This window comes from Camelus bactrianus, chromosome 20 (assembly GCF_048773025.1).
Source record: "Camelus bactrianus isolate YW-2024 breed Bactrian camel chromosome 20, ASM4877302v1, whole genome shotgun sequence".
Classification (NCBI taxonomy): Eukaryota; Metazoa; Chordata; class Mammalia; order Artiodactyla; family Camelidae; genus Camelus; species Camelus bactrianus.
In genome coordinates, this window is record NC_133558.1 from 37,246,901 (window position 1) to 37,271,865 (window position 24,965).

At 46.5% G+C, this 24,965-nt stretch overlaps 1 protein-coding gene across 20 annotated transcripts in view; it reads right to left on the reverse strand.

Annotated features, from left to right (window-relative positions):
* DST (dystonin) overlaps window positions 1-24,965 on the reverse strand; it is a 435,873-nt gene that overhangs the window by 74,487 nt on the left and 336,421 nt on the right. For all 20 annotated transcript variants that reach the window (XM_074348964.1, XM_074348971.1, XM_074348950.1 and 17 more), the window contains 6 exons: window positions 22,366-22,565; window positions 20,279-20,774; window positions 17,564-19,035; window positions 5,708-5,869; window positions 4,228-4,398; window positions 1,295-1,461 (listed from right to left, as the gene is read on the reverse strand). In XM_074348964.1, the coding sequence (XP_074205065.1) occupies window positions 1,295-1,461; window positions 4,228-4,398; window positions 5,708-5,869; window positions 17,564-19,035; window positions 20,279-20,774; window positions 22,366-22,565 (2,668 nt within the window). The remainder of the gene's footprint in view (window positions 1-1,294; window positions 1,462-4,227; window positions 4,399-5,707; window positions 5,870-17,563; window positions 19,036-20,278; window positions 20,775-22,365; window positions 22,566-24,965) is intronic.

Sequence of the window (24,965 nt, forward strand, 5' to 3'; positions counted from 1 at the left end):
AATTTCTCTATCATTACATCGCCAACTACATGTGCATATATTTTAAAATATGCATAAATATGCACATATGTAAAAATATTCAGTTGAAATACACTTGATCTTCCAAAAATGAAAAAAATCACCATACTATTTTTGACTTCTGCATTATCATTTCCTATGACTCTTTTTGCTAAATTCTAATGTCCAATCATCTAGAATCAGTGGAAATTACTTTGTGATTAGGTTTAATTCACTATGATTTAAATTGTGAGGGAATCTATTGATCTGTGTGTGAATCATAATACGACCACCATCTTTCTCCAGTTCAATACCGCTGTGAGGAAGGGTTAGGAAAAGGCCAGAGATCGAGACACTCACTCATCTATTTACAAAAAGGACTGAGAGTCCCTCTCACGGCAGCCAGGGAACAAGGCCCTGGGGCTTCACACAGAAGGAATAATCTACTGACACACACGCAACTTCCATGATAACATGAAACTTCCACCTCCTTAAGAACACCTGAGTCGGTCCTAGAATGGTAAATCCTTCTACTCCGTACTTCAGGATTAGACAAACCCTTCTCTGCACCATTTTAGTTCCAGAGGAGGTAGGAATGTCTGGAGAATCTCCTTCTGTTCCACGGCTCTTCTATTTCCAACCCAACCAGCCTATGGAGCGACATTTCGATGCCGCTACAACGTGACACTGGTCAACGCGATACCAGGGAAGAAAACGAAGGGATGTAATCAAAGAGCATGGAGCGCAGATGCCCGGGGAGGGCCATGCTCCCGGCTTCCACCCTGGTAACATCACAGCGCCCTCCACCTGCCTCGTTGCCGAACCGACTCCCGCTCCTCCTGCAAAACAGAGCTCAGCTGTCACCTTCCCACCCCAGGCTGGCTCTTCTTATGAAAACTTCCACCGTGCCCTGAGTGCGGGTTTTGCTTTGAACCACCACATCTGTATCACCCGTCAGTGGCTATGTAGCCCTGCCAGCTGTGTCCTGTCTGCGGGCAGAGAGGATCCAGCCAGCTCACCCCGATGAGACGCGTGGCAGGCAGGCAGCGACTACCTAATACACAGATGAATGAATGACCCCCCCCCCCGGGGGGAAACACTTAAAGCGCTGGCATCTCTCTGGGGACCACAAGACATTTTACCACCAGAGGGATGAGGAGGGAGACACCACAGCCCTAGGTTCACAAGCATGATAAACACAGGAGAAGAGCAATTCAGAGGGAAGCACTACCCAAAGACAAGAAATCTGGATTAAAGCCACCGCTGCTCTTCCAGAAGACGGGAGGCACGGGGTTACCTCGTTTCGGCCTTACTGAGCAGCGCCTCCCATCTGCTGTCCAGCAGATTCAGCTGTTTCAGGATCTTCACTTTATCCGCGGGTTCTGCTGTGTCGGCAATTTTTTCTCCCTCCCGTTTGATCACCTCCACGGTGGATTTGCGGTCATCCAGCAACCTCTGGAGAAGCTGAGGGCAGAGCATTGAGTTTAAAAAAGAATTAACAAACAGAAAGGAAGCCGAGGAATAACTGTATCAACATGTGGAAGACATACGCTAAGTACTTTGGGTGTGCGATGGGTTCACACACAAAAAGGGTCTGAGAAGTAGGACTGAAAAAAAAACTCATTTTGTTTAATGATTCATTACTACTATTGTGTCAGACTCTGTGGTGGGGGCTTTTCGTAGTAAATGAAACTAACATCGGGGGAGGGGACAGCTCAGTGGGAGAGCGCGTGCTTAACACGCACGGGGTCCTGGGTTCAATCGGTAGTACCGCCATTAAAAATAACAATAATTAAATAAATAGAAAAACCTAATTATGTCTCTTCCCAAAAAATAATTTAAAAAATAAATAAGATTAAAAAATAAACGTAAAAACAGCTTTAAAAATAAAAAATAAAACTAATATCAATAAGGCCACTAAACCATTCATTACTTGTTTTTTAATATACAATAATGGCGTAGAAGGTGCCACGGGGGAGACTCCACTGCACTGAAAAGTGCAAAATCCCCATTACCGCAATGAAACGGGGATGCCCTAGGCTCCCAACCACTGTCTGTGCCACGGAGACAGAAAAGGCCACCACAAATCTTTGCTGCTTTCAGAACCTCTTCCCATGTTAGCCAATCCATCATAACAGACAGGGAAGCTGAGACTGGGACCAAGTTCACGAGCTACTGAGGCTAAAATGAGAGGCTCCTGGCTCCTTTTACAAGGTTGGACTGGCTCCTAAAGTCCTTTATGAGGGTGGAAACTAATAAGAGCCTTGAAATACCATCTCCAGAATGAAAACAGGGTGAAACGTGGCAGAAATCGCCAAAGCTGGCTAAATAAGACGAATATTTCAGGATTTAGCAGCAGCGGCAAAAAAAAAAAAAAAAGAATTCAATTTAATTCTTCATTGCAAGAAGGCTGGAATGGAATGCTTGACACAGGGAGCCAGAAATCGGATTACCTTCCTCCAAAGGAATCAGAACAAGTATTTCAGAGGACGAGTGCGGGGCACAGGCGCTGTGCTGAGAGTGGCAGAGAAGGCACAGGTGTACAGACCCCTGGGGACCCCCCCCCCCATCCTGACTGATGCTTACGGACTGACGGGCACGGACAGTCACCGGAAGTAACAAGCTGAAAGGGTGTCCTCTCCTGGTCACTCTGAGACCAAGACCACCCAGCAGGGGGGAGAGGAAAGTGTTCAAAGAGAAGGGGGGACACGCCCTCTCCTGACACAGGTTAGAGTCATTATACGAAGCACGACAGGTGGCTCAGCCAGTAAAAAGAACAATTAAGGAGATTACTTGGGGTAAACGTTACATCAGAGGCCCTAGCAATGAAGAAGGCAGAGTCAACAAACAGGTTCTGTCAGTTAGTCACAGGTTATCAACTCTGGGAGAATAATGAAAGTTTAAATTAAATCGTGAATGGTCACAGTTATATCACACCACGTCATAGAATATTATATCTATTTATTCTATTCATTAAGTATATTATAAAAATTATAAAATACATCATTATACTTTATTGTTATAAATTACATAAACTATAAATTATTTTATTACATATCATATACTAGTTTTTTCCAAAAATTACACAAATGCAGTGTGTTTCCTGTTATGTTTCTTTAATCCTCACCGCTAAATCTATTTCCAATAGGTTAATTTTCCCACATTATAAAGACTTGAGAGAATTTTTAGACAGAGTAGCACTGAATGTTAAAACTCAGTTAAGACTGTTAATCCTTTCCCTTCTTTTCAAAGAGAAACCTTGTCAATGTGCTGTGTGATAGGTGTCCCCCCCCCGCCTTCTGTCATTTCAAGTCACGGCTGATAAATTAATTCTGCAAAGGTCACTAAATGCTTCCTAACTGACCATGAAAGTTGTACGTGTGGCTCCAAGTAGTCACCATCCCTCTGAGGAGTGTCCTTCCAACCTGGTCCTGTGTTTGTGGTGTCAAAAGACACCAGAACCTACTGTCTAGCACAGGGAACTATATTCAGTTTCTTGTAATAATATATAATGGAAAAGACTCTGAAAAGAAAATACATATGTATGTACGTATGTGTATAACTGAATCACTTTGCTGTACACCTGAAACTAACATTGTAAATCAATTACACTTCAATTAAAAAAAAGTTTTTTTTTTAAAGACAGCAGAGCACGTCTCTCAGCATGTGTGAATTAGCTTTCTGCCTCATTAGTACAGGCTGAAGCGTAAGAAACTGCCCGTATTGAATCCAGAAAAAAGGCAACTTCACATGCAGCAACCAACTGTATGGGGGAACAAGGGTATTTCCTCTCCAAGTCACCTGTTCGGTGAGTGAGGTCTCCCGTGAGTTCTCTAGTTTTTAAAACTGCACACACACCCCCTCCACTCAGCACTTCCTGTCAGCCACCCTTACCTGTCACTTCCTAACCCTTATCTCCCTCCTGCTTTGTTTATCACTTGCTAATGTATCTCCACTGACTCGTTTACTTCGCTTATTGCCTCTCCCTGTTCCTCCCTTCCAACTAAACCTGAAACTCAATGAGGAACTCTGATCGTTTTTATTCGATCCTGTATCTCCAGCCCCTGGAACCATGGCTGACCTGCGGCAGATGGTCAATAAATGTTTGTTGAATGACTAACAGAATAATGCCTAGAGCATTGATAAGCAGTTACCTAGGATATCCTAGTCACATGGTAAATTCTTACTCTCATTAAGATTTAACATGGAACCAAACAAAAGCTCCCTTACCTTTTGCTCTTGTATCTGGGCCTTCACCACCTTGAACTCGGCGGACGGGGGCTTCTGATTGGCCACCAGCTCCTCGGTGTCCACCATCCAGCTGAGCAGGGACTCCAGTGCATCCTGGAACCTCCCGCAGTGCAGGAGGGCCTCCTGTAGCTGGGCTGCTCGCTGGGCAACCTGCACAGTCGTGGGGAGGGGGGTTCAAATGATCTGCTTTGTTCACAAAAATAAGATCCCCCCACCAGCCAGCACTGTCCATGCCCATCTTCCCATTTGGTCCCAAATTTTCTTTCCTTTTCCACTTCAAATGTACCCAAAGCACTGACAGTGGGCAGGACAGGGATGGGAAAGAGACAACTTAGCAAGTAAACCGAGGAGATAAGGTTACCACCCCAACTACTCAACGCAAAAGGGGAGATCTTTGAGGTCTCGGAAATGTCCAGTACCTTTATGATTAGCAATCAATGTTCAAATATTTTAAGGTTACTGAAACAAACAATGCCTTCTTCATTTTTCTCATTATCCCTGGGATTCATCTGTTACTTCCTACTGACGAGTATCAAGGACAATGATTTTTCAAGAGACTTGTATTTTTAAAAAAACATTATCGTACAGAGAATCAGAATTACATTTTGCAAGGCCAACTAACTACGAAGTAACCAATTAAACTCTGCAAGCTTTTAGCTCTCGAGTCCCTTCCTGACAATCCAGGGCCTTTGTCTTCCAGTAAACGGAGTCTCTGTGTCCTGCACAGAGATATCCAATAGCCCCTCTCAAAAGTCTCTTCTGCTTGGTCTGCAAAAGTCATTGGCAAGGTATTTTAAGTGGCATGGAGTATATTTCCACCTCACACTGCCGCCCAGTTGTGTTTGGGGACCACTGAGATATGAATCGGACTTTAAAGAAGGATCCCCTAGACACGGGAGCATATTTTCCAGTGTTTTCCGTCATGGTTTAGAAAAAGGTGGGAGCCACATCTTACAAGTAAAATGATATTTGGGGTTCACGATCTCTAGGGAGGAGGCAAACCTTTCATCCAGGGCAGACAGGCTCACAGGGGCTATGACCTGCACTGTGTGACCTATGATACAGTGCGGAGTGGGTGGCTGATGCCTGAAAATTAGGTTTCACATTAGAAGTGAGATTTCCGAGTTCTTCTGCAAGTCAGCTGACGATGTGGCGACAGGGGGCCCAGGCCCCTGGGTGGCACTGATCTGTGCCCTTCGAGGTGCACGTGCTCCCCCAGCCCAGGGCCGTCACAGCTGCATGGCCGGGTCCCTGCCCTGAGGGGGACCCTGTCCCACCCAGCTCGCTTCCTGCATTTATGCCGCCTACCGAGTCCCTCGGGCGTCAAGTGTGGGCCACCCAGGTCCCAGTGATGTCAAAGAGGGGATGGTTTTCGGGGAGCCTGGCTACTCTAAGTACAGTCGCAACAAACTCGAGAGCCACCAGCAGGAACGGCAACGAAGGGGGACGCAGACATCACCTTCTTATTGAGGGTCTTCCACCGCGTGCTGGCGTCGTCCAGGTCCCGCTCCAGAGCCTGGGTGCTGGCGCCCTTGGCTGCGCTCTGAATGAGGCCTTGACCCAGCCAGTTCACGTCCTGCTGCTTGACCTGCAAGGGTTCAATCTCTTCTTTTTGGAAGACCTGCAGTCGGAAGAGCAACAGTTACATGAATTGTAGGACCTAACAACCAGCCCACAGAACAGCTGCTCATCAGGAGATCAAGGCAAGTTCTGCTGCCTACTCACACGTTGCCGCCGCCCTGCGAAGAACAGTAAGAGAGTGAACTAAATACAAATTCACAGTGTTATCAAAACCACTCAGGAATAGTAAAGGATGATACCCAAGTGCATTTAATCAGATTACCTATGAAACCAAGAGAAGAGTACGTAAGACTTCTCTCCATCGCTTCATTATCACAGCACTAGGAATTTCCCATCATTCCAATTTAACTCTAGTAAAAAACATACAGAAAAAGCTAAGGAGCAAAATGATACGATGGGCCCTAACAGGCTCTCCAAGGATGCCTGCTGCTTGCTGGCAAATGACACTCAAATTGGAAGTGGGAGTCACGCACAAGATGATGAGGTGAACTGGAGGGGCCAAATATCGGGACAGGAACAGAAAAATGGTGCAGGCAGGCACTGGAATAGTGTGAATCCCTGCACATCCACCCTTCAGGGTCTGTCAAGACGCCAATGGGCTTGGCTTGCAAGAAGCACAGAGACCTCCCCTCCTGGACCTGATCACACATCACCAGCACAGCAACTCTGGTCGCTCTCTGGTCACCGCCTGCACGGTCAGTGGTTTTCCAGCACCCTCCCTAACGACTCTCCATCCCATTCAATTTGCAGGCCCTGTTGCCCATAACTGGCAAAAGACCTAATTAATGTGTTAGAGTAAAACACAAGTTTCATGAAAGCACAGATTCCTGTTTCCCTTATAGCAAGTCCCATACCCCAGACCCACCACAGTACCAAGCTTGTAATTATTTGCCAAATGATTACCAGTATAGAAAATTTTATTTATACCTTGAGGTGAATGGTGATAAATCCTCCATAGATAGTACAGGGGAGGCACATCGACTCTTTCATAGATAATACAAATGTTCTTAACATGGGGCTTGAAGGAGGCCGTGAGGGGAATCAGTTAGCTTAACTGAGGAAGGCAAGTTTCAGCTGGATGACAAGGCAAGACAAGGTGTGGGGCACTGAGTCATTACACTCCAGGCCACGATGTAAATACATCAACAGTCCAAGTGAATGAACAGTTAACACAGAATATTCGTAAACACGATAAAAGCAGACATCAAAATGGTACTTAAAGAAAAAAGTTATAAGCACAGTATGGAAACTAATTTTCAAAGACGCAGAGGCAGCAAGAGGTAAACTCCCCAGACTTTGGGCCAAGCCTAGCACACTGGATACATCCGTGTTACGGAGTGAATGAGGAAAGCAAGGAACAGCAAGCAAATAAGCAATCATCTCTTCTTAAAGTCCTCTCTTAGCAGAAAGCCCCAGTGTCTTCGTCCACAGAAAGTCCATACAATTTCCACACTGGTGAACTGTTTCTATATAACAATCCTAAATATACAAAGTCAATGACAGCTAAACAGGTAAGAATTCCCCAAATCATTGGGGAAAAAAACATACATTTTCATAATTTTTTTAAAAAAGGCATTAATTTCCCTAGTAAGTCAATAGAAACTTACAGCGAGGTAGCAAAAACAGAGTTTGGCGGTATGATTGATTCTACAATTTTTCTTTACCACTTTTTAAGTTACTACTTCTCGAACTAACAGCTGTAGACAGGTTTTTACTACTTACAGAAAAAGAGGGGGAGGAAGAAAACTGCTACATTTTTAATTCCAGGGACTTGTCTGGTATCTAAGAATTCAGGGGAAAGTTTTATTCTCCCTCGCAGCTCATTTTCAGGGCAAAAAGAAAAAAAAAACTAATAAAAATGATCCAGTAAATTGCCTTAACCTCTAGTCTTGGTTTTACAGAAATGAACAGAGGAGTTCTAGATGAGTTAGTGGTCATTTTCTAAACAGCTCCCCCCCCCCAAAATACACTAAGGGTTTAAAAAAAAAAGACATCCACTAATTTATATACTAAGAGTTTAATTACTTTCTACAAATCAACTGCAAAACCCTTCACAGGAAAAAAGGACCTTGCTGAGCTTTGAAACTAGCGTGCCATTTCACGCACACTCACAGAAAAGGGCATCGCTGATAAGAGCGATGATTTCACAGACTGAGAGGGAGCTTTTCTGGTATTGTCCGAATTCCTTATCTCTCGGTAACAAAATACCTAGGGAGAGAGCCACTCCCCCAAATGGAACCCACAAGCACACAAACACAAGAGAAGCTTAAAATAAAACGCAATTACCTCTGAGGCAAAGTTTACCAGAAGAGCCTAGGAGAAAAGGACCAAATATAGCTGAACTTCAATCTAAGTGGGAAGAAAAAAATTACAGGCTGGACAGACAACCTCTCCTTATGACAAGGCTGCACCCTTTACTTTCTTACCTCACTCACCACTCACAGAAAGTCTGGATCTGTCACGACTGCAGAATAGGGTACGGGAACGTCTCCCCTCCCACACACCCAGCCCCTGGGGGAACATTCTCAGCACATTTCCAAAGTCCTCACTCTGCGGGGAGCACTTCTCAGACCACAACAATATAACACTGTGCTTGTACTCTCATGACTAAGCCTGTTCGAGCTTAATAAATCCAATATAACTGCCCTTAAATGGCAGGGTCTTAGACCACAATTTGTGTAAAAGCCCAAGGTTGACATAAATTCACAGTGGAGGCATTCTAAGTGACGGGGGACAGCCACCATTTCCACCATCAGTAGCAGGACTCTATGAACAGCTGGGAATGATCCTTCTCAAAGGCGGTCCCCCCCTAGTTAATCTGTTGTCTTGGTCAACTGAGCAACAGCTACCATCTTGGAGGGTACCAGTCAAGCCCCGCCCCCAATAAAAGACCGGATTGATCATTATTAGAAACACCAGTGACCCCTTTACAACAGAACCACAGACTTTCGGCATCATAGTTCCCCATTCTCATTAATTACCTGACCAGAGGGAAAGCCATTACAGACGGTATCCAATATTCCCACCTGCGCCCGTGTTTTTCTGGGAGCCGCTTTCCTTTTTACCGCTCTGAATTTCGGGGAGCACTCCATACAGATCACCTCCATCTCCTGGGCAGAAAGGGACACCTCCATTTCCTCTTTAGGTGCGACGCTGGATTCTTCTGAATCATACTGTGTCAAGAGTGTCAGGTTTTCCACTAAACTTGCACTACCGTGATCTCCATCATTTCCCCCCAGATCAGGGTGAGAGAGAGCTAAGTCCTCGGGAGACCCTCCCATCAGCTCCCTCCTGTGTGCTGGGATGTGGCGTTCCCCCGATCTGTATGTCTTCCCTTCTTCTCCAGGGTTAGAAATACACTTGCTTTCCCCATCTCTTGGCACAGGAGATGGGTCACACTGAACGGTGCTCTCTTTGAAATCGTGCCTCAGGCAGCAATTTTCAGCGCAGATCCCCCTTGGACCGTGTGCATGTTTTCTTTCCTCTAGTGGGAAAGCCTCCTGTAAGATCAGTTTAAAGTTCTCAACGGGGTGGGCACTTCCACACGAAAGCAGGGGCATCTTCTGTTCACTGACGGAACTGGCAGAAAAAAAGGGTGTCTGTTGCTCCGCTGTGTGAATGTCTTCAGCCGAAGACAGGCTTCTCATGTGTGACTGGTCTCCGGTTAAAATGCCCTGTTTTTCTTCCCTCTCTGCCGGAGGGCTGCACAACCCGGAGTCCTCCTCCTCCGACGTGAGGGAGTTAGTCCCCCACCTGCACCTGCCCACCTTGGTTACAGCATCTGACACATCAGTAGGTTCCACAAAAGAGCTTTCACTTTTGTTCGCGTAATCCATCAGATTGGCTGGAACAAACATTCGCCAGGACCGTCTGTGCTCTCTCTTTTCCGCGTGGGGTTTGGCTTTGGGTAACCCTGCTGTTCGGACGATATCGCTGTTGAGCTTGAGGGCATCAAAGATCATCTTTTCATCTAGCTTGTGGGCTTCACGGCCTCTGAGCTCGAACACGCTGGAGGGAGCCAGGGCACCGTTGGAGCAGAGAGAGCTCACGTCCAGTGTTCGGTGACTGTAGGGCAGAGTCCTGTCTGTAAAATGCCTGGAGGACAGGCTCCCTTTGGAACCAGAGTCGATCTGCTCGTTCAGCCTGACCGTGTCATAGATGGAGCGCTGCGGGACGTAACAGTCCTCGATGTTCAGGTCCTCCTCTTCCTCACCCTTCCCCACACACGGGGGATTCTGACGTAAACAGTCCGGCCTGCTCAGTGGCTTCCCCATGACGAAGACAGTCAAAACAAATATTGCAGCTCTCGACACAGACAGCAGGAAATAAGGCAGAGCATCTTGCAGCAAAGCACGCTTCTGAACGCAACTATCAAGTGTCTTCAGCACCAAGACACATCTCAAATAGCACAGGTTGGAACCAACGAGCGGTTGAAGGCCAGCATCAGTGCACCAGTCTAAATGCAACTATCCCTTTACCTGGGTGTTTCAGAGTGAGTCTAAAAAATAAAGTGCCTCAAGAACAGAGAACAGAACTCTCCTTCCTCCCCCTCCCCCCAGCCTCCCAAGTTCCCTTTCACACACTCCAAAACACAGAAAAAAAAAAAAAAGAAAACAAATAAACACTTAACAGTGGCTCAAACACTCAGGACATTCCATTGTCAGTCCATTTCCCTTTTTATTCTAATTTTGCAGCTGAGATTTCCAGACTAAAATTTCCAAGCAAGCACTCCAGCAGGCTGAAGGCGACTTTCAGCAGCGCTCTGGTTGACTGTAATCCACTTAAAGATGGCTTGCAAAACTCCATCTCTTTCTTTTATAAATAAACCAAGGTTCCGAAACTTAAAAGGCAAACGCAGGGACCACGTATTGTTCAGAGGAAGGCACAGAACAAGTCTTCAGAGAAAAAAAATAAGTTAAGTCTAACGCTGTTAGAAAGTTAAACTTTTCTTCTCCTTGTTTTGGGAGTAGCTATAAATAATCCTGATTCAAAGGCAGTTTCTCTTCCCATATTAAGCTTCTTCGAGGCTATTCAGAACCACCCGAAGGGGGAAAAAATAGACTTTTTGGACGGCCAAGCCAGTACAATCCAGCAACCGTTTAAAGTAAACAGAAAGCCTGGTGCACTATAAATTCCCCTTTTTAAAAAAAAGCCATTTTCAGAGTCTTATCTGAGCCTCCTTAAGACGACTCATTCCACCTGAGGCAACTGCAGCACAGAAGAGCTCCGGGCTCCCTCTAAGGCACGGGCAGAGCTGGGAAAGCGCGCCGACTCCCGCGTCTGAAGGGGACCGACTGCGGCCGCAGCGCCGCTTGCATCGCAGCCGGAGCCGGAGGTAGGAGGAGGAGGCGGCGGCGGCGGCGGCGGCGGCCGCAGAGGAGGGCGGCCCGGAGGCCCCGAGCCCCGGCGCTCCGCGCCACGGGCCGCATCCGCTCCGCGCGCCCCTCGCTCCCGCTCGGCCGCTACGCGCTCCCGCGCCTGGGCTCCGCAGGCATCTCCCCGGACTCCCGGCGCGGCCCCGGCCCCCGCCAGCCCTTCAGGGGGAGGGACCTCGGGGCCGCGCCGCTGCGATGCAAACGCCTGCTGGTGACATCAGCGCGAAGCAGCCCCGGTGCTGGAACTGGGGAGAGGGCGGCGCGGGTTCACCGCTCGCCCGGCGCCACCGCCGGCTTCTAACCCGGGAGGGGAGGGGAGGGAGGGCTGGGGAGGGGAGGGGAGGGGAGAGATTGGGAGAGGAGGGGAGGGGAGGGGTTGGCGAGGATAGGGGTGGGGTCGGGAGGGGAGGGGTCGGGAAGGGAGGGACGGGCGAGCAAAGGCGGAACCTGACACCCGGAGCCCCGCCGGGGGCCGCGCCCACGTGGATCCTGAGCGGGGAGAGGAGCTAACCGGTCCCCATCCTTCTGCGGAAGCCACACTCCGTGCGCTGAGGTCGCGGGCTCCCAAACGTTTAATATCTGCGATGCAGAGCGCACAACACTTTGAAGCCGAAAATGTGTCATTTTTGTAAAAGCCCAAGTTCAAGTTCAACTGTTCGCCAAAGTAAATAATCCCTGAGGGCACGGAGCCCTGCGCACCGCTGACACGAATATTAGTAGTTAGTACTAACCATGCCGTCCTCCTGAGTTTGGTGCAGGACATGGGCGAAGATCAAGGGCAGTTAAGTGACTGCATATTTAATAAACAAAATCACATCCACAGATTTCTATCTATTAAACAAACACTCTTTAAAAGCACCGTTTAAAATAAACTCCGCAAGACAAACTTTAACCTTGTGTGGGGGGGGGAGGGGATTAATAGTTTTATTTAAATAAAATAAAATCTATCCATCCTTTACGAAATAAGCAACATTGTCAGAATAGCAGATAGAGGACAGATTTTTCCCCCCCAATCTCACAAGATAATCATTTGAACATAAGTAAAACTGTGCTGATCCCAAGTGAAGACAGTTCTAGTAAAAACAACCATTTCCTTTCCCTGGTGATTTTACAGAAAAGATGTGGGAGGGAACTTTTGTACCTTTCATAAGAAAATATTATTCCAAAATGATTTTTATAACCCTAAGAACTGAACCTTTTAAAAATAAAATCCATCTGTAACCAGAACTCTAGAGGTAACACACCCATTCAACAGTTATTAGATGCAACTCAGTACGTGGCCATCATTACGCTGGAAAAATATATACACAGCCATCTGTAAGGAAAAATATAAGCAACTACCCGGCAACGTCACAATAGCAATGCCCACTTTTCACAGTCAAGAAGTGAAATATTTCAACAAGCATGTGACCCCGTGGTGTTTGAGCACACAGGCTGTTCCGACGTGTTGATTACAAGACAGAAAAAGGTGCCCACAGTTACCATGTTTGAACAGTGGGTTGGACACAAGGCAAACACGAAAGGTTTGACCACTGACTGTCACTACCTTGCTATGTAAACCTGGAAAGCTACTTATTCCTGGCTCTGTGAACAGTAACATTTCCACAGAATGTGGACAGCTGCCTTTCTCCAAACATTCTGAGAGCCTCACTGAACTTTTCCTAAGAAAGAATGTCTCTGATTCAGCCCACCTTAGACTCCTAACTCTGAATCATGAGCACGATTCTGTTCCAGTCTTCCAGCCTTATGTAGAGCTAAGAAGACCGACCTCATGTTTGAGGCGGGCAGCACATTTTTAAAACTGCACAGATAATTCGTGCATAAATTCAACCACTCCTCAGACAGTGCCTCCTCTCTGCCAAACAGCCCGGTGAGCACTGGCCAAGTGCAGGTGCACCACCGTCCCTGCACAACTGATAGCACAGTGGAGGAAAGGGATGGGAGAAGGCGCGCAGTACGGCCAGGGAGCGGGGAAGGCTGCGGGAGAATGTCCTCCAGTAGATGATGTTTAAGTACACGCCATTTATTTAATAACTGAGTTCCTATTTCATTAAACTGATTTCAACTAACCCTACCAACGATGATCCCAATAGTTCTGATTCAAGATGAAATGTGTCCTATTAATATTATATTGGTATTTATGACAACCGCCTCAATATTTCTCTTTGTGACTTGGTATCAGATCCCAAAGATCTATCTGAATAACATAAAAGAACTCACAGTTAGGGCAGAACTGGACTGGTTTCTCTTTTCTTCCTAAATTTGATTTATAACTGCTCTAATGTTAATATAAGTAAGATGTATTAAACTGTTTTCAATATTAATCATGATGCCTAGATCTCTCATATTTTCGTGAAAGAAATACACAATGAATATAATGAGCAACGTTTTTCTGACGAGTCGTCAGTAAGCACTATTTCACACATACGGAAATCACAGTGTTAAACTGTTCTCAAAACGTAACTTGACCTACTCAACACAGCCTACGAGCAGCTGGATGTGATCCAGCTACGGTATCTTCTACAGGCAGGTGATTTTGGAAAAGCATAAAAATACTACCTGAATTATAGGCAGAATGGTACCCCTTTCTCGTTTTAAAGCTCTAAAATGAAATTAAATCTTTCAAAATGAAAGTTCCTGAAAAATCTTCCCACTAAGTACAATGACCCACTTGACAGAAAAGTTAAAAGGCCAAATTTATCCACTGAAACATGAAGTTTTTGGAGCTGAAAGGCTGGAGATATTAGGAAACTCAAGTGCAGTTAAGTGGGAAATATCTGTATGAGTAAATTATTATCCGTAAAGCCTGACAAAAATATCTTCCTAGCCTACCAGATGCTGAAATCCGGCTTAGAAGCCAAGCAAGAGATGTGTGGGGTCTTTGCTGTGAGCACAAAAACCAGGCCTTCGGAGCAACAATTTCTATTACTCTTTCTAAAACAGATATGCCATTAGCTAAGGAAAGCGGAAAGCATCCTATGTTTTTAGTTTTCAAACTGATAAACTTCTTCACAGAAATGGGTCAAGCGTTTTCAAGGCTATTCATCAGGTAAATATGCAATCACTATTTATTTCAGGGGGAAATAATTCCTATTTGAAGGAAAGCGGGGTATTCAGACCCCACAACAAAAGCAAACAAATTCAGACACTTAACAGGTTCACCGTGTGATCTTGCTGGGAATTCGTCTTGATAAACTCCTTTTCTTTCTCTGTTACCATCACAGCCTTTCCCTATCCGAACTATTATTAAATGAAGGATTAGAGACCTAGATAAACATTTAAAAAACGTCAGATTTGCTTATCAAGAAACCAACGTATAATTGCAAAAACAAAGCGAATCCCTCCCTCTCCGTTCCTGTCTCTCACACACATAGACAACCACATCTTTAAGCAACTTTGCAAATATGATCCCAGTGACCGTAAGGCAGCCCCTGCTGAGTACCAGGGAAATAGCTGTTATGTCTCAGAACTACTCTGAAGGCAGCTTATTTTATATTACGAAAAACCGTTACAAGATTTTATCCACGACATCAGGTTAAACTAAAGCTACCAGAGAGAGTCACGTCAAACGCGATTATATTTCAAAGTCTACCATGAAAATAGACCCAGTTCTTCAGCTCTTCTCTGCTTCATTTTTAGAAATTATTAAATAACAAAACACTAGTCTTTCACTCGATACAAATTACGCCACTTAGAAAAATGTTTACGCCTCCCTAAAATAGGATGTCAAAACTAACGGTCAACAAAAGCTTATAGCCCAACAAAAACGAAATTAAGATGGAACTGAGTTAATCTACGGCTTCGATCAAGAAAGCCACAATCGCTGAGACGAGGAAACGTCCAGCGCTGGTGGTGATGGTCACTGACCTCAGCCCAGCATCCACATATCTGTTCCCAGGGCAGTTTCACACACAGTCACCTCGTGGTCCCACAGCAGCCAGCTCTCCAGGACACGTTCCTCGGGTGAGCGTTCCTGCTGTTCTGGATTTAAATAAACAACGGCTGGTTGCTCAAAGCCACCCTAATCAGTTGATGGCAAAGACGATCTGAAAATTTCCCAGAGAAAATAGAAGAAATGCCACAGGAGGAATAAAGTTTGGCCAAAACACTGCCTTACATCCGCCAAAACAGCCAGGCTCTGACGCTCACCTGCGGTGGGACTCTGGGCAAGCCACTTACCCTCCCCAGGGGTCTGCTTCCTCACCGTAAGGTGGGGGTGACATCAACACCCACCTCTCACGGCTGCCAACAGGATTACAGGCAGTCTAGGGTCACACTTGACACACAGTCAGCCCACAATTAATGTTAACTGTCGTGACTGTGATTTTTAGACCCTATGCACGCAAGCATACACACACAAAATAAAATTAATGACTGTGCAAGCTGCTATCTTTATTTATCATAATATTCTTGGTTTTTGTTTGTTTGTTTTTACCTATGGCACTGGGATATGCCAAATGCAGGTGACTGTCCACTTGGCAAACCTTTATTTTAGTCACTGGGTCTCCAGACCCTGAAGGTATATCATGATATTCTTTGTTCCTGAATTTCATTAAAATCAATCAACTCCTTCCAAAATAATCAGAAAACAGACACACACAGTCTGAAGTGGCTGAAGAGGACACGATCACCTTATTTTTCTTCACAATCAAAGAAAACAGTCACCATAACCGTTAATGGTAATGATGCGTATTTAGTGTGTTTCAGTTTGCAAAATGCTTCCAAAGCAATGGTGAGGGAACCCTTCCTCCTTCCTAAATTTTTTTTAATGGAGGTGCTGGGGATTGAACCCAGGACCCTGTGCGTGCTTATCACAGGCTCTACCACTGAGTTACTCCCTCTTGCTTTTGCTTACTTTCCAAAGAATTCCCCACAAGCAGAGCCACATTTTCCACCAGACTCACAACTGGGGACCCAAAGAGCAGGACCAAAATGATCGCTTTTGCCCATTTTCTTACAAGTAGTGAAGCAGCGGAGAGATACAAAAATCTTTTTTTTTTCCCTACACAAATTCGCAGAAAATCCAGAGAAACGATAGCGTTTCACAAAGGCGCTGAGCGCGCTTAACTTTCATTAGTACAAAGACTGCTTGGTTACTGTCATTTAAGCCCTCAAGCTTTAGGGCTGCACAGAAAATTCCAGAGACTCACTCCTCAAATCCTCCCCCGTCTTTGAAGCAGCAACTGCCACAGAACTTGACTTTTCTCATAGAGAATTCTCTGATATGAAATCTTTCTTTTGCAAACCAGAAGTGTGAAAGTTTGATAGAGAAATGAAGGAAGTCAGGCCAACGGTGAGGCAGTGTCCCTCCCCGTCAGGAATCAAGACCTACATTCAGAATCACGGCTTTTGCAGTCCCGAAGGACCTGAGCTTCAAAGGCACTTTACAAACAGCAAACAACTGTAATAGGAACCAAGGAGGAGAAAGCAGCAGCAGCTACTTTGAAGTTCTTTTGCAAAATTCAGTCACCTAAAAATAAAGTTAATCAGGAGGAACAAAGGAAAACGCTTTGTCAAATACATCAGCACAAAATCTGGAAGTCTGTTTGATTTCTAGTCACTTCTCCTGGGAAACAGTATGGTTTTGCCAATTCTGTTTCTTCTTGATCCTATTTCATCCTTCATGTGCTAGTGGTGGGGCTTTTAACATCACACCAGCCTTTACTGGACTGCCGTCTCCTCCCTCTGCCCCATCACCAGGCATCACTGGGGGCCACCGGGTGTAGACGTCTCTTGGCACCAAGGCACTCACAGTCCCATCAGAAACATTTTACTCCCAGCCCTCTGGGATGTGAGCCCATGATTTTGGTTTTTGAAAACCTGGATAACAGCAGGGAACTCTGCCCTGCCTTTGAAAATAGGAACTTTGGGAAGAAATTAAATTAATAAGGCTAAGATGACGATTAAAAAAAGAAAAAAAGGGAAAGAGCAGGAAAAGACTAGAATTCACCATTAAAGAAAATGCTGGGAGGCAAACACAAAGAGGACAAGATTTTTATGGGATGAACAAGCCACCTCTGCAATCAAGTTCAAAGCACGGCCGTGGTCACTCAGGAGGTCAGCCGCAAGCAACACCAGAAACAGACGCCGGCTTTCTAACCATCCTTCGACCTCCTAACTCATCTCAGGCTTCATTCCACGAGGCCCAGATCCCCGGGAAGCTTGGAGCCACCCCCGTGCCTGGATACCGCCCCCTCCACGTACCCTCATCCAAGCTCCAGCACCACTGGAAGGTGCTACCTAACATGCCACCTCCTTCTGAATCCATCAGTACTTTCCTTGTTTTTTTTATTTAACTTAATTTTTTTTTTGAAGTATAGTCAGTTACCACCACTCAGGAAAAAAGAAGCACGCCCTACCTTGAACACATCAAGCTGTTGGTTAATCGTCTCCGTTTCCATCCCGACAGGGCCTTGAGACTCCTCATGCTCTTCCGCCTTCTGGAGCAGAGAGGAGAACTCGCCCAGTTTGCTGTAGAATTCCTCCAGACGCACGATGGTCCCTTCCACCTGCTCTCGTCTGGCTTGAGCGCGGTCCAGCAGTTTGTTGCACTGTTTGCTCAGCGCCTCCAGGTCCCGTTTGATTCCCACGAGGTCGGGAGAGGCCTCCTCTGTGGCCAGCAGCATCTTGCAGGCTTTGTTGGCGTTGGCGTTGCTCGCCATGAGCGCTTCCAGCTTCTGCAGGAAGGCCTGGATGTCCTCCTTCTGCCTCTGCAGTGTTTCCGCATCTCTCCCCACCGGGGCCATGCTGTCAAGGTCGTCGTCGAACTCGGCAAACTGAGAGAACATCTCCCGGATGGTGTTCTGGAAATGCCCAATGCCCTGCAGCTTGGTTTCTAAGAACGAGCACCTGTCACCCACCTGCTGGCTGAGCACACTGTGCTCCTGGGCCAACGTCTCCACCTGTAGTAACATGTCGGAGGTGCCCTTCGAGTCCGACGCCCCTGCCACGAGGTCCTGGGCGAGCCCTCTGGCCAGATCGACCTGCGGTTTCAAGGTCTGAAGCGCCTTCTGCTGGGTCTGCAATATGGTCAGGGACTTGCTGCTGTAAGCCTGGGGCCCCAGGGCGTCGTGGGCTGCTAGCTGTTCCTTTGCACCCTGAAGCTGCCTTCCAGCCTCTTTGGAAACTTCTTGAAACTCTTTAAACTTCTGGACCAGGTTCTCCAGGGAGGACTTTCTACTGTGCAGTTGCTCAGTGACCACGTCCACCTTCTGGAGCAGTGACTGTTCCTCCTCTGCAATCAACTCCTGGTCCACGTCGCAGACGCGGAGCAGGCTGCTGGCCGCGCCGTGTAACTGCTCCACCGTCCCAAAGTGCTGGTCCAGCTCCTTCTGCAGAGACGCCACCTGGGCAAGAGCCTTCTCCATCTCAGCGGGATCCAAGCCACACTGTATCTCCTCCAGGCAGCTCTGGCATCGGTCCGTCCACGGCCGGAGCGTCTGCACGAGCTCTTTGTGCTTGACGGCTTTTTCCAGCGCCCCTTTGGCCCTGTCTTCTCTCTCTTTCACCTGCTTATTAAGTCCATCCCAACTGGTTTTCATCGTGTTAAGTCGTGACTGCAGGGCGACCTTCTCTGACCCTTGCGTTTTCAGTAACAGACTTTCACCCTCCGCCATGGCTTTCTCATAAATATGGGACTGGGCGGTCAAAGTTCTCCGGAAGTCTTCCTGATCTTTGACTAATGACTCCAAGACCTCGAGTCGGGCAGAGATGGGGGGAGACTTGCTCTGCTCTTCCTTCTTGGTATCCAGCCAAGCCTGGAAATCCTGAGACGTCTGCTGAAACTGATGGGAGCTGGCACAGGCCGACTGAAGGTGCTGGACGTGGTTCTCTAAAAATGAAATCACAGACATGTTTGTTTCACATCATGGCGTCGAGCTAAGAAGCCCAGAGAAAAGCCACCAGATAAATGCACAGAACAGTCCGAAGGCAGAGGCTGTTCACACTGACTATGAAGACTACAGGGGAGCCTAAGTTATTGACAAAGGGGGGAAAAGTCACAACGGGAAGGAATGAAGGAGACCACCTACGCCAGGGCTGGGGCCACCTCCTCTCCAGGGCAGGGGAGCGACCACTGCGCGAAGCTCAAGGTGAGTGAACACTCCACCTCTTAGCAAATAGGACTTTTCCACTTGTGAGATTTCTACCCATCACAGAGGCCAATACAAGGCAGCGCATGGGAAGGACACGGGTCTGGATCCCAACCTAACCTCTCCGGAGCCGGAGGACCCAGGATGAATGATGAAACATCCAAGCCTCCTTTCCCCTAACGGGAGTTGTCAGCGTTGATCGAAGCTGTCGTGGGAATGAAATGACAGCACGCACCCATAGTTCCAAGCTCAGTGCCCTTCACTTAAGAGTGTTGATCATGATCATCGTCATCGTAAGGGCTCGTGTTTCTTACCCACATGTTGTCAACAAGAAACAGTTAGTCTGAAATGGCTGCTATGATTTGTAAGCAAACCCAATCAATTAACAAACACAAATAGCACCTAGTGATACTTTTCAAATAACAAACACAGCAGCCAGTGGGCTCTCCCCTGGCTGGCCCGTCTTGAGCCCAGTAATTCACTGCTGCTCCCGCAGACAAGCTTAGACACAGCGGCCATGGATTGATGGCCACGGGGTGATGGCCATGGGGCAATGGCCACAAAGTGATGGCCACAGTAAGCAAGAGAAGAAAACGTGCTTGATGCTTCTCTCTCACACGTGTCTCTGGAAAAGCTTCTATGACAGAGCCAGACAAGCTAAGCACTGGCAAGAAAACGATGCCCGGCCTTTTTAATAACCGTGCTCATTTCCGCTTCCCATGAAACAAGACTGTCACATAGCATAACCATTTCCACCTTTAAAAACCAACTTAGGAGATCTGGCATCTTAACAGGCCTCTATTACGTGGACTTTGCCGGGGTTCGGTCCCCCCGCATCCATGTGGACGCCCCCCCGACGCCATGCGTGCCCGTCTCTGTGGGCAGGTCCCCTGCAGGGGCCCGGATCAGCCCGCAGCTCAGAAACCAGCAGCTCACTGATCCCTACTTCCGGGAAGCACGTGCATTAAGAGCAGACACACAAACCTGCTTTTTGCTCGATATCCTTAAATGACTTTAAGATGCCTTCCAGCTGCCGACTGAGTTCTGCTTTCAAGTACTCCTCTTTAACCAGGGCCGACAGGTCATCGCACAGGGCCTGGGCCACCTGGATCTGCTTCGTTTGCTGCTCTATCTCCTGCTTCAGCTCGCGGGCGGCTTCCAGCTGCTGGTTCATTGCGTCAGGGAGGGGGCCCCCAGCCATGCTGCTGCTCAGTCTGTGATCCAAGTCACCCAGTCTGTCGGACAGGCTTCTCAGGAGGCCCTGGTACTGCGTGCTTTTAACAATGGCCTGGTCAATCCGGTCACATCTGTCAGTCAGTTGTCCTGTGAGGCTGTCCCACTTTTGGGTCACGGCTGCCAGTTGCTCCTTCACGATCCCGTGGAAAGAAGGGTGCTCCCCGGGCCTGCACAGGATGCCCTGACCAGCCGCTGTCAGCTGCTCGTACTGAGGTTTCCTGGTATCAAATTCTTGCAGCAGAATCTAAGGGAAAGAGGTAACGAGGGTGAGTGTACACATGAATGATGGGATAATTAATTACAGAAAACACAGCTGTAAGCTTCCAAACAGACAGGAATGGTAGATATTTATCTAGTTTTTGTTTGTTTGTTTGTTTTCTGTTACTGTTTCCTAGAGTGTATTTCAAAGGCACCGCAATTATCCTAACCTAATCCAAAGAGCAGTGGTGCTTCTAGAGATGACATTCTGCCTAAAATAATATTTAAAAAAAGAGAATAAATATTTTTGCTGCTCTGGGAAACATGAACTCTTACTCATTTTGTTCATTTATGTACGACCTTTCACATACAAGTGCTGCTTTGAGACAGGTTCACATCACACGAACACCAAATTTGATTTTTCCAACTTGTATTTTCCTTTTTGTAGGATTTTTTAAAATACTCTATAGCAACTGACACCACAGGAAATGCACAGTACCAACAGTGATTGTTAGGATGTAGTAACTCATGTGCATTGATTTACAAAGGTTCTTCTTAAACATAAGATTGATGTTTACAGTCTTTATTGAAAAGATCTAAGCTGATGGGAGCAGGGAGGGTGTAGCTCAAGTGGTAGAGCACATGCTTAGCATGCATGATGTCCTGGGTTCCGTCCCCAGTACCCTCCTCTAGAAATAAATAAGGAAGACTACTTACCTCCCCCACCAAGTTTTTTTTTAATTAAAAAAAAAAAAGATTTAGCCAATAAATCACATTGCTTCAAGGGTGCAGGCTCACACTGGCCCTACTTATGAAACAAACGATCTCCAAGTGCCCTTCTTTTAGTAGAATATTTTCTCTCTCCCTGGGAGACTACGGACAGTTCTCTCTCCTCAAATATTTGTTTGTATCTTTTGTTTCCATTCTATTCAGACTTAGAACATACAAGACCAGGACAGCACTGTGACTCTCAGTTATGAAGACTGATCTGTGTTTTCAGGGAGTACAGACCAGCCTCCTGCTCCAACAGCAACCACTCGGACGTCAAGAAAACTAACTGTAACCACGCGGGGCTTCTGCGATCACATCTGACTTACGGTTTCTGGATTTTTCTCCCCTTGTGAATTTATCAATTTATAATGAGACAAGTCTAACTAACCCTCCGGGTTTCAAGGTTCCTTTCCTGCCCCCCTAATTCTGTCTCCTCTTCTTAGCCTTCCCAACTCGGGGCTGTAATGCACAAGCTTTGTAAATTTCATTATCTACCACCACAATCAATGTGAATAAAACCTCAAAGGAATAATCTCTAAACAATAAAAAGCATATTAATAGTGTCTCATAAAAATGTCATTACTTACGCAATCACATTAATACTTCAAAGGTCCCTCTTTAACAGGGGCCGCACAAACTGCCATATGACGCTAACGATCAGGGGACCCGACCACTGGTGGGCTCAGTGGGCCACTCAGAGACGCTCAGAGCGTTAGCTCTCTGGGACTTTCCCACCAGCCTCACGACGAAACCTTATGGGCACGTGAAATACGACAAACACACTCCAAGGCAGGAAGAGAATATCTGGTCCAAGCAAATGCGGCTGTAATGGAAGCACCCATCCTGTGAAGTCAGGCAACACTCACCTGCACCTGCTGCCTTTGTGTGTTCAGCATATTGGGGTCGATGGACAAGGGCCCAAGGACACTGACCATCAGTTCTTTTTCGACGAGCCACTGTTTAAGTTGAGCCTCTACCGTCTGGAATTGGGTTAGATTATCTGAGGATTCTTGCAGTTTCTGTTGTCTGTCAACTGTTAACTGATTGAGCTCTTGCCACTTGGAATCTAAAACCCAAAGATAAAGGATGAGATGGGTTTGGTTTTTCATGCACCCAACGCAACTACATCTATGAAGACCGTAGGAAAGACAAAAATGAAACATGGTGGTGTCATTCCCTCTTCATAACGCTTCTTTGATCACTGATTAAGACCTAACTGCATTTGTGGATACAGATTTTTTTGGATCTGATGGATGTGTGTCAACTGAGGTGTAAGAAAAAAAAATCTGAATCTGATTTTGGAAGATAGTTCAGATTATGGAACATTCCTGAAAACCTCCTTCCTTCCAGAAGTCCAGCCGAGTCTGTTTACTCCACTGTAACAGACCTGCTAGAAACAACGGCAGATCTTCGATGACGCTCAACCATTCTTTTTGATGCAAACCACACATTAGCAACCAGCTGCTCCAGTGTTACACCAGGAAAATTCACCAACCCTTTAAACTCAACACTGGGTGGGAAAAAAAGCTTATGATCTTCCTATCAAAGCGGGTGGGTTTTTCCGTCTTAGATTTCTTTCTAAGGTTATCCTCGGGCACATTGTGGGATGCAATAATTCAGGACGCTCCTTCGTGCGTCTCCTAACTGTCCTATATCTCCATCACAAAACCTTAAACCCACCTGCCTTCCATCCCCAATACCCCAGTAACTCCGTGTTGGTCCTCATCGTGTTCTGCCCAGACCTGTAGTTCTCAAACTTCAGTTGTGTCAGAGTCCCCTGGAGGGACGACCACTGACACGCTGGCCCACCCCTAGCGTGACCCATGCAGCAGGTCCGAGGTGAGGCCCAATGGCTGCATTTCGAACACATCCCCAGGTGATGCTCCGCTCTTGCTCCCAGGAACACACTTCGGAGAACTGCAGACCCAGACTGCCGGCCTTGCATCCAGTTTCCCTGTGATTAGTGTTCCTCAACTGCAATTTATTTGGTTCTACTATCATTTCCCTAAGAAATCGCTTAAAGATGTCACTTCTGCGCTCAGACCCTTCAGTAATCCATTCCTCACCACCTGGATGGGGAAATCTGAATTCTTCTTCTTGACGTCCAAAGTCTCCCCATAACTGGCCCTCATCTGCTAGTCCGAGAGGGTCTGTCCAATGAAGGAAGCCGCTAGTCTAGCCCTGCCAATTTCCCCATCCTTATCCAAACCTGTTCACACAGGCCCCAGCCCCACCAGCTCCAGCCCCCACCCGTCCACCCCCACCTTCTTCACGGGTCCACTGTCCACTGGGTCTCACCCTCTGCCAGGACACCCTCCCTGCCCTTCTCCCTGAAGCCAGAGTGACTGATCATTGCCTGAACACACTGGTCACGCAATTAGTCACTCAACAGTCGCTTGTGGTGTGTGATTAGCTCCTTTGACAGATTTTTTTTTCACCTAGCATAATACATGGAAGAGCTGCTTTTAATAGAACCCAATCCCTGAAACCTTACCTAATGGCATCATTCTATATGGCATGTCTTAGTCAAACACAATCTGACAACAAAATAATGCAATTAAAGCCACAGAATGAGAAGGAGAAATATCCAAATCTCATCAGGAAGCTTTTTTGAAATATACATTCCTTACTCCCAGCCCTCTTCTAAAACACCTTGAGAATGCGCCAAGTAATTCTCATATTCCCGGTGAGACCCCCTGAATTAGAGACCAATTAATTGTAATGCAACAGGAGACTCTATCATTGGATTAAATATGTGTTGTAACATTAAGATCCCTTAGGAGGGCCCTTATCAAACTGAAACGTACTTAGAGACATCTAAATTTATCACAGCCTAGCTGACTCAAAAAGAAGGACAATATTTAGCTGAATACAATGGAACACTTGAAAGTCAAGTAATTCTTATTACAGTCACTGTAAACACGCAGCACTTACGACGTGCCAGGTGACGTTTGAGCTGCACACACGTTAACTCACTGAATTCTCCAAATGACACTGTGAAGTTGGGTGGGGATGAGCATCACTGTCTGACACTCATTTCCGTATCATTAAAATAATGAAAAGCAGTGATAAGATCATAGGGCTCGTGAAGGAAATTCTGCATCTACGAGGAAGAATTTACACCAGGAAGGGATGGAGATGGGAGGAGAACTCTGAATACAGAGTCCAAACCCCAGACTTCCTATGCCGGTTGGAGAAGAGACGGACTGCAAGAAGTTGGGGCTGGAGGGGCCCAGTAGAAACTTCACACAGGAGAAGGGACCCACGTTTTCCAGACGAACAAAAAGGAGTATCTACACTAAACTATAATACAGTAGAAAAAATTAGAAGCACAACTCTAGTTTAAAAAAATGCACCCCAATGTTCATAGTAGCACTATTTACAATAGCCAAGACATGGAAGCAACCTAAATGTCCATCGACAGATGACTGGACAAAGAAGTTGTGGTATATTTATACAATGGAAT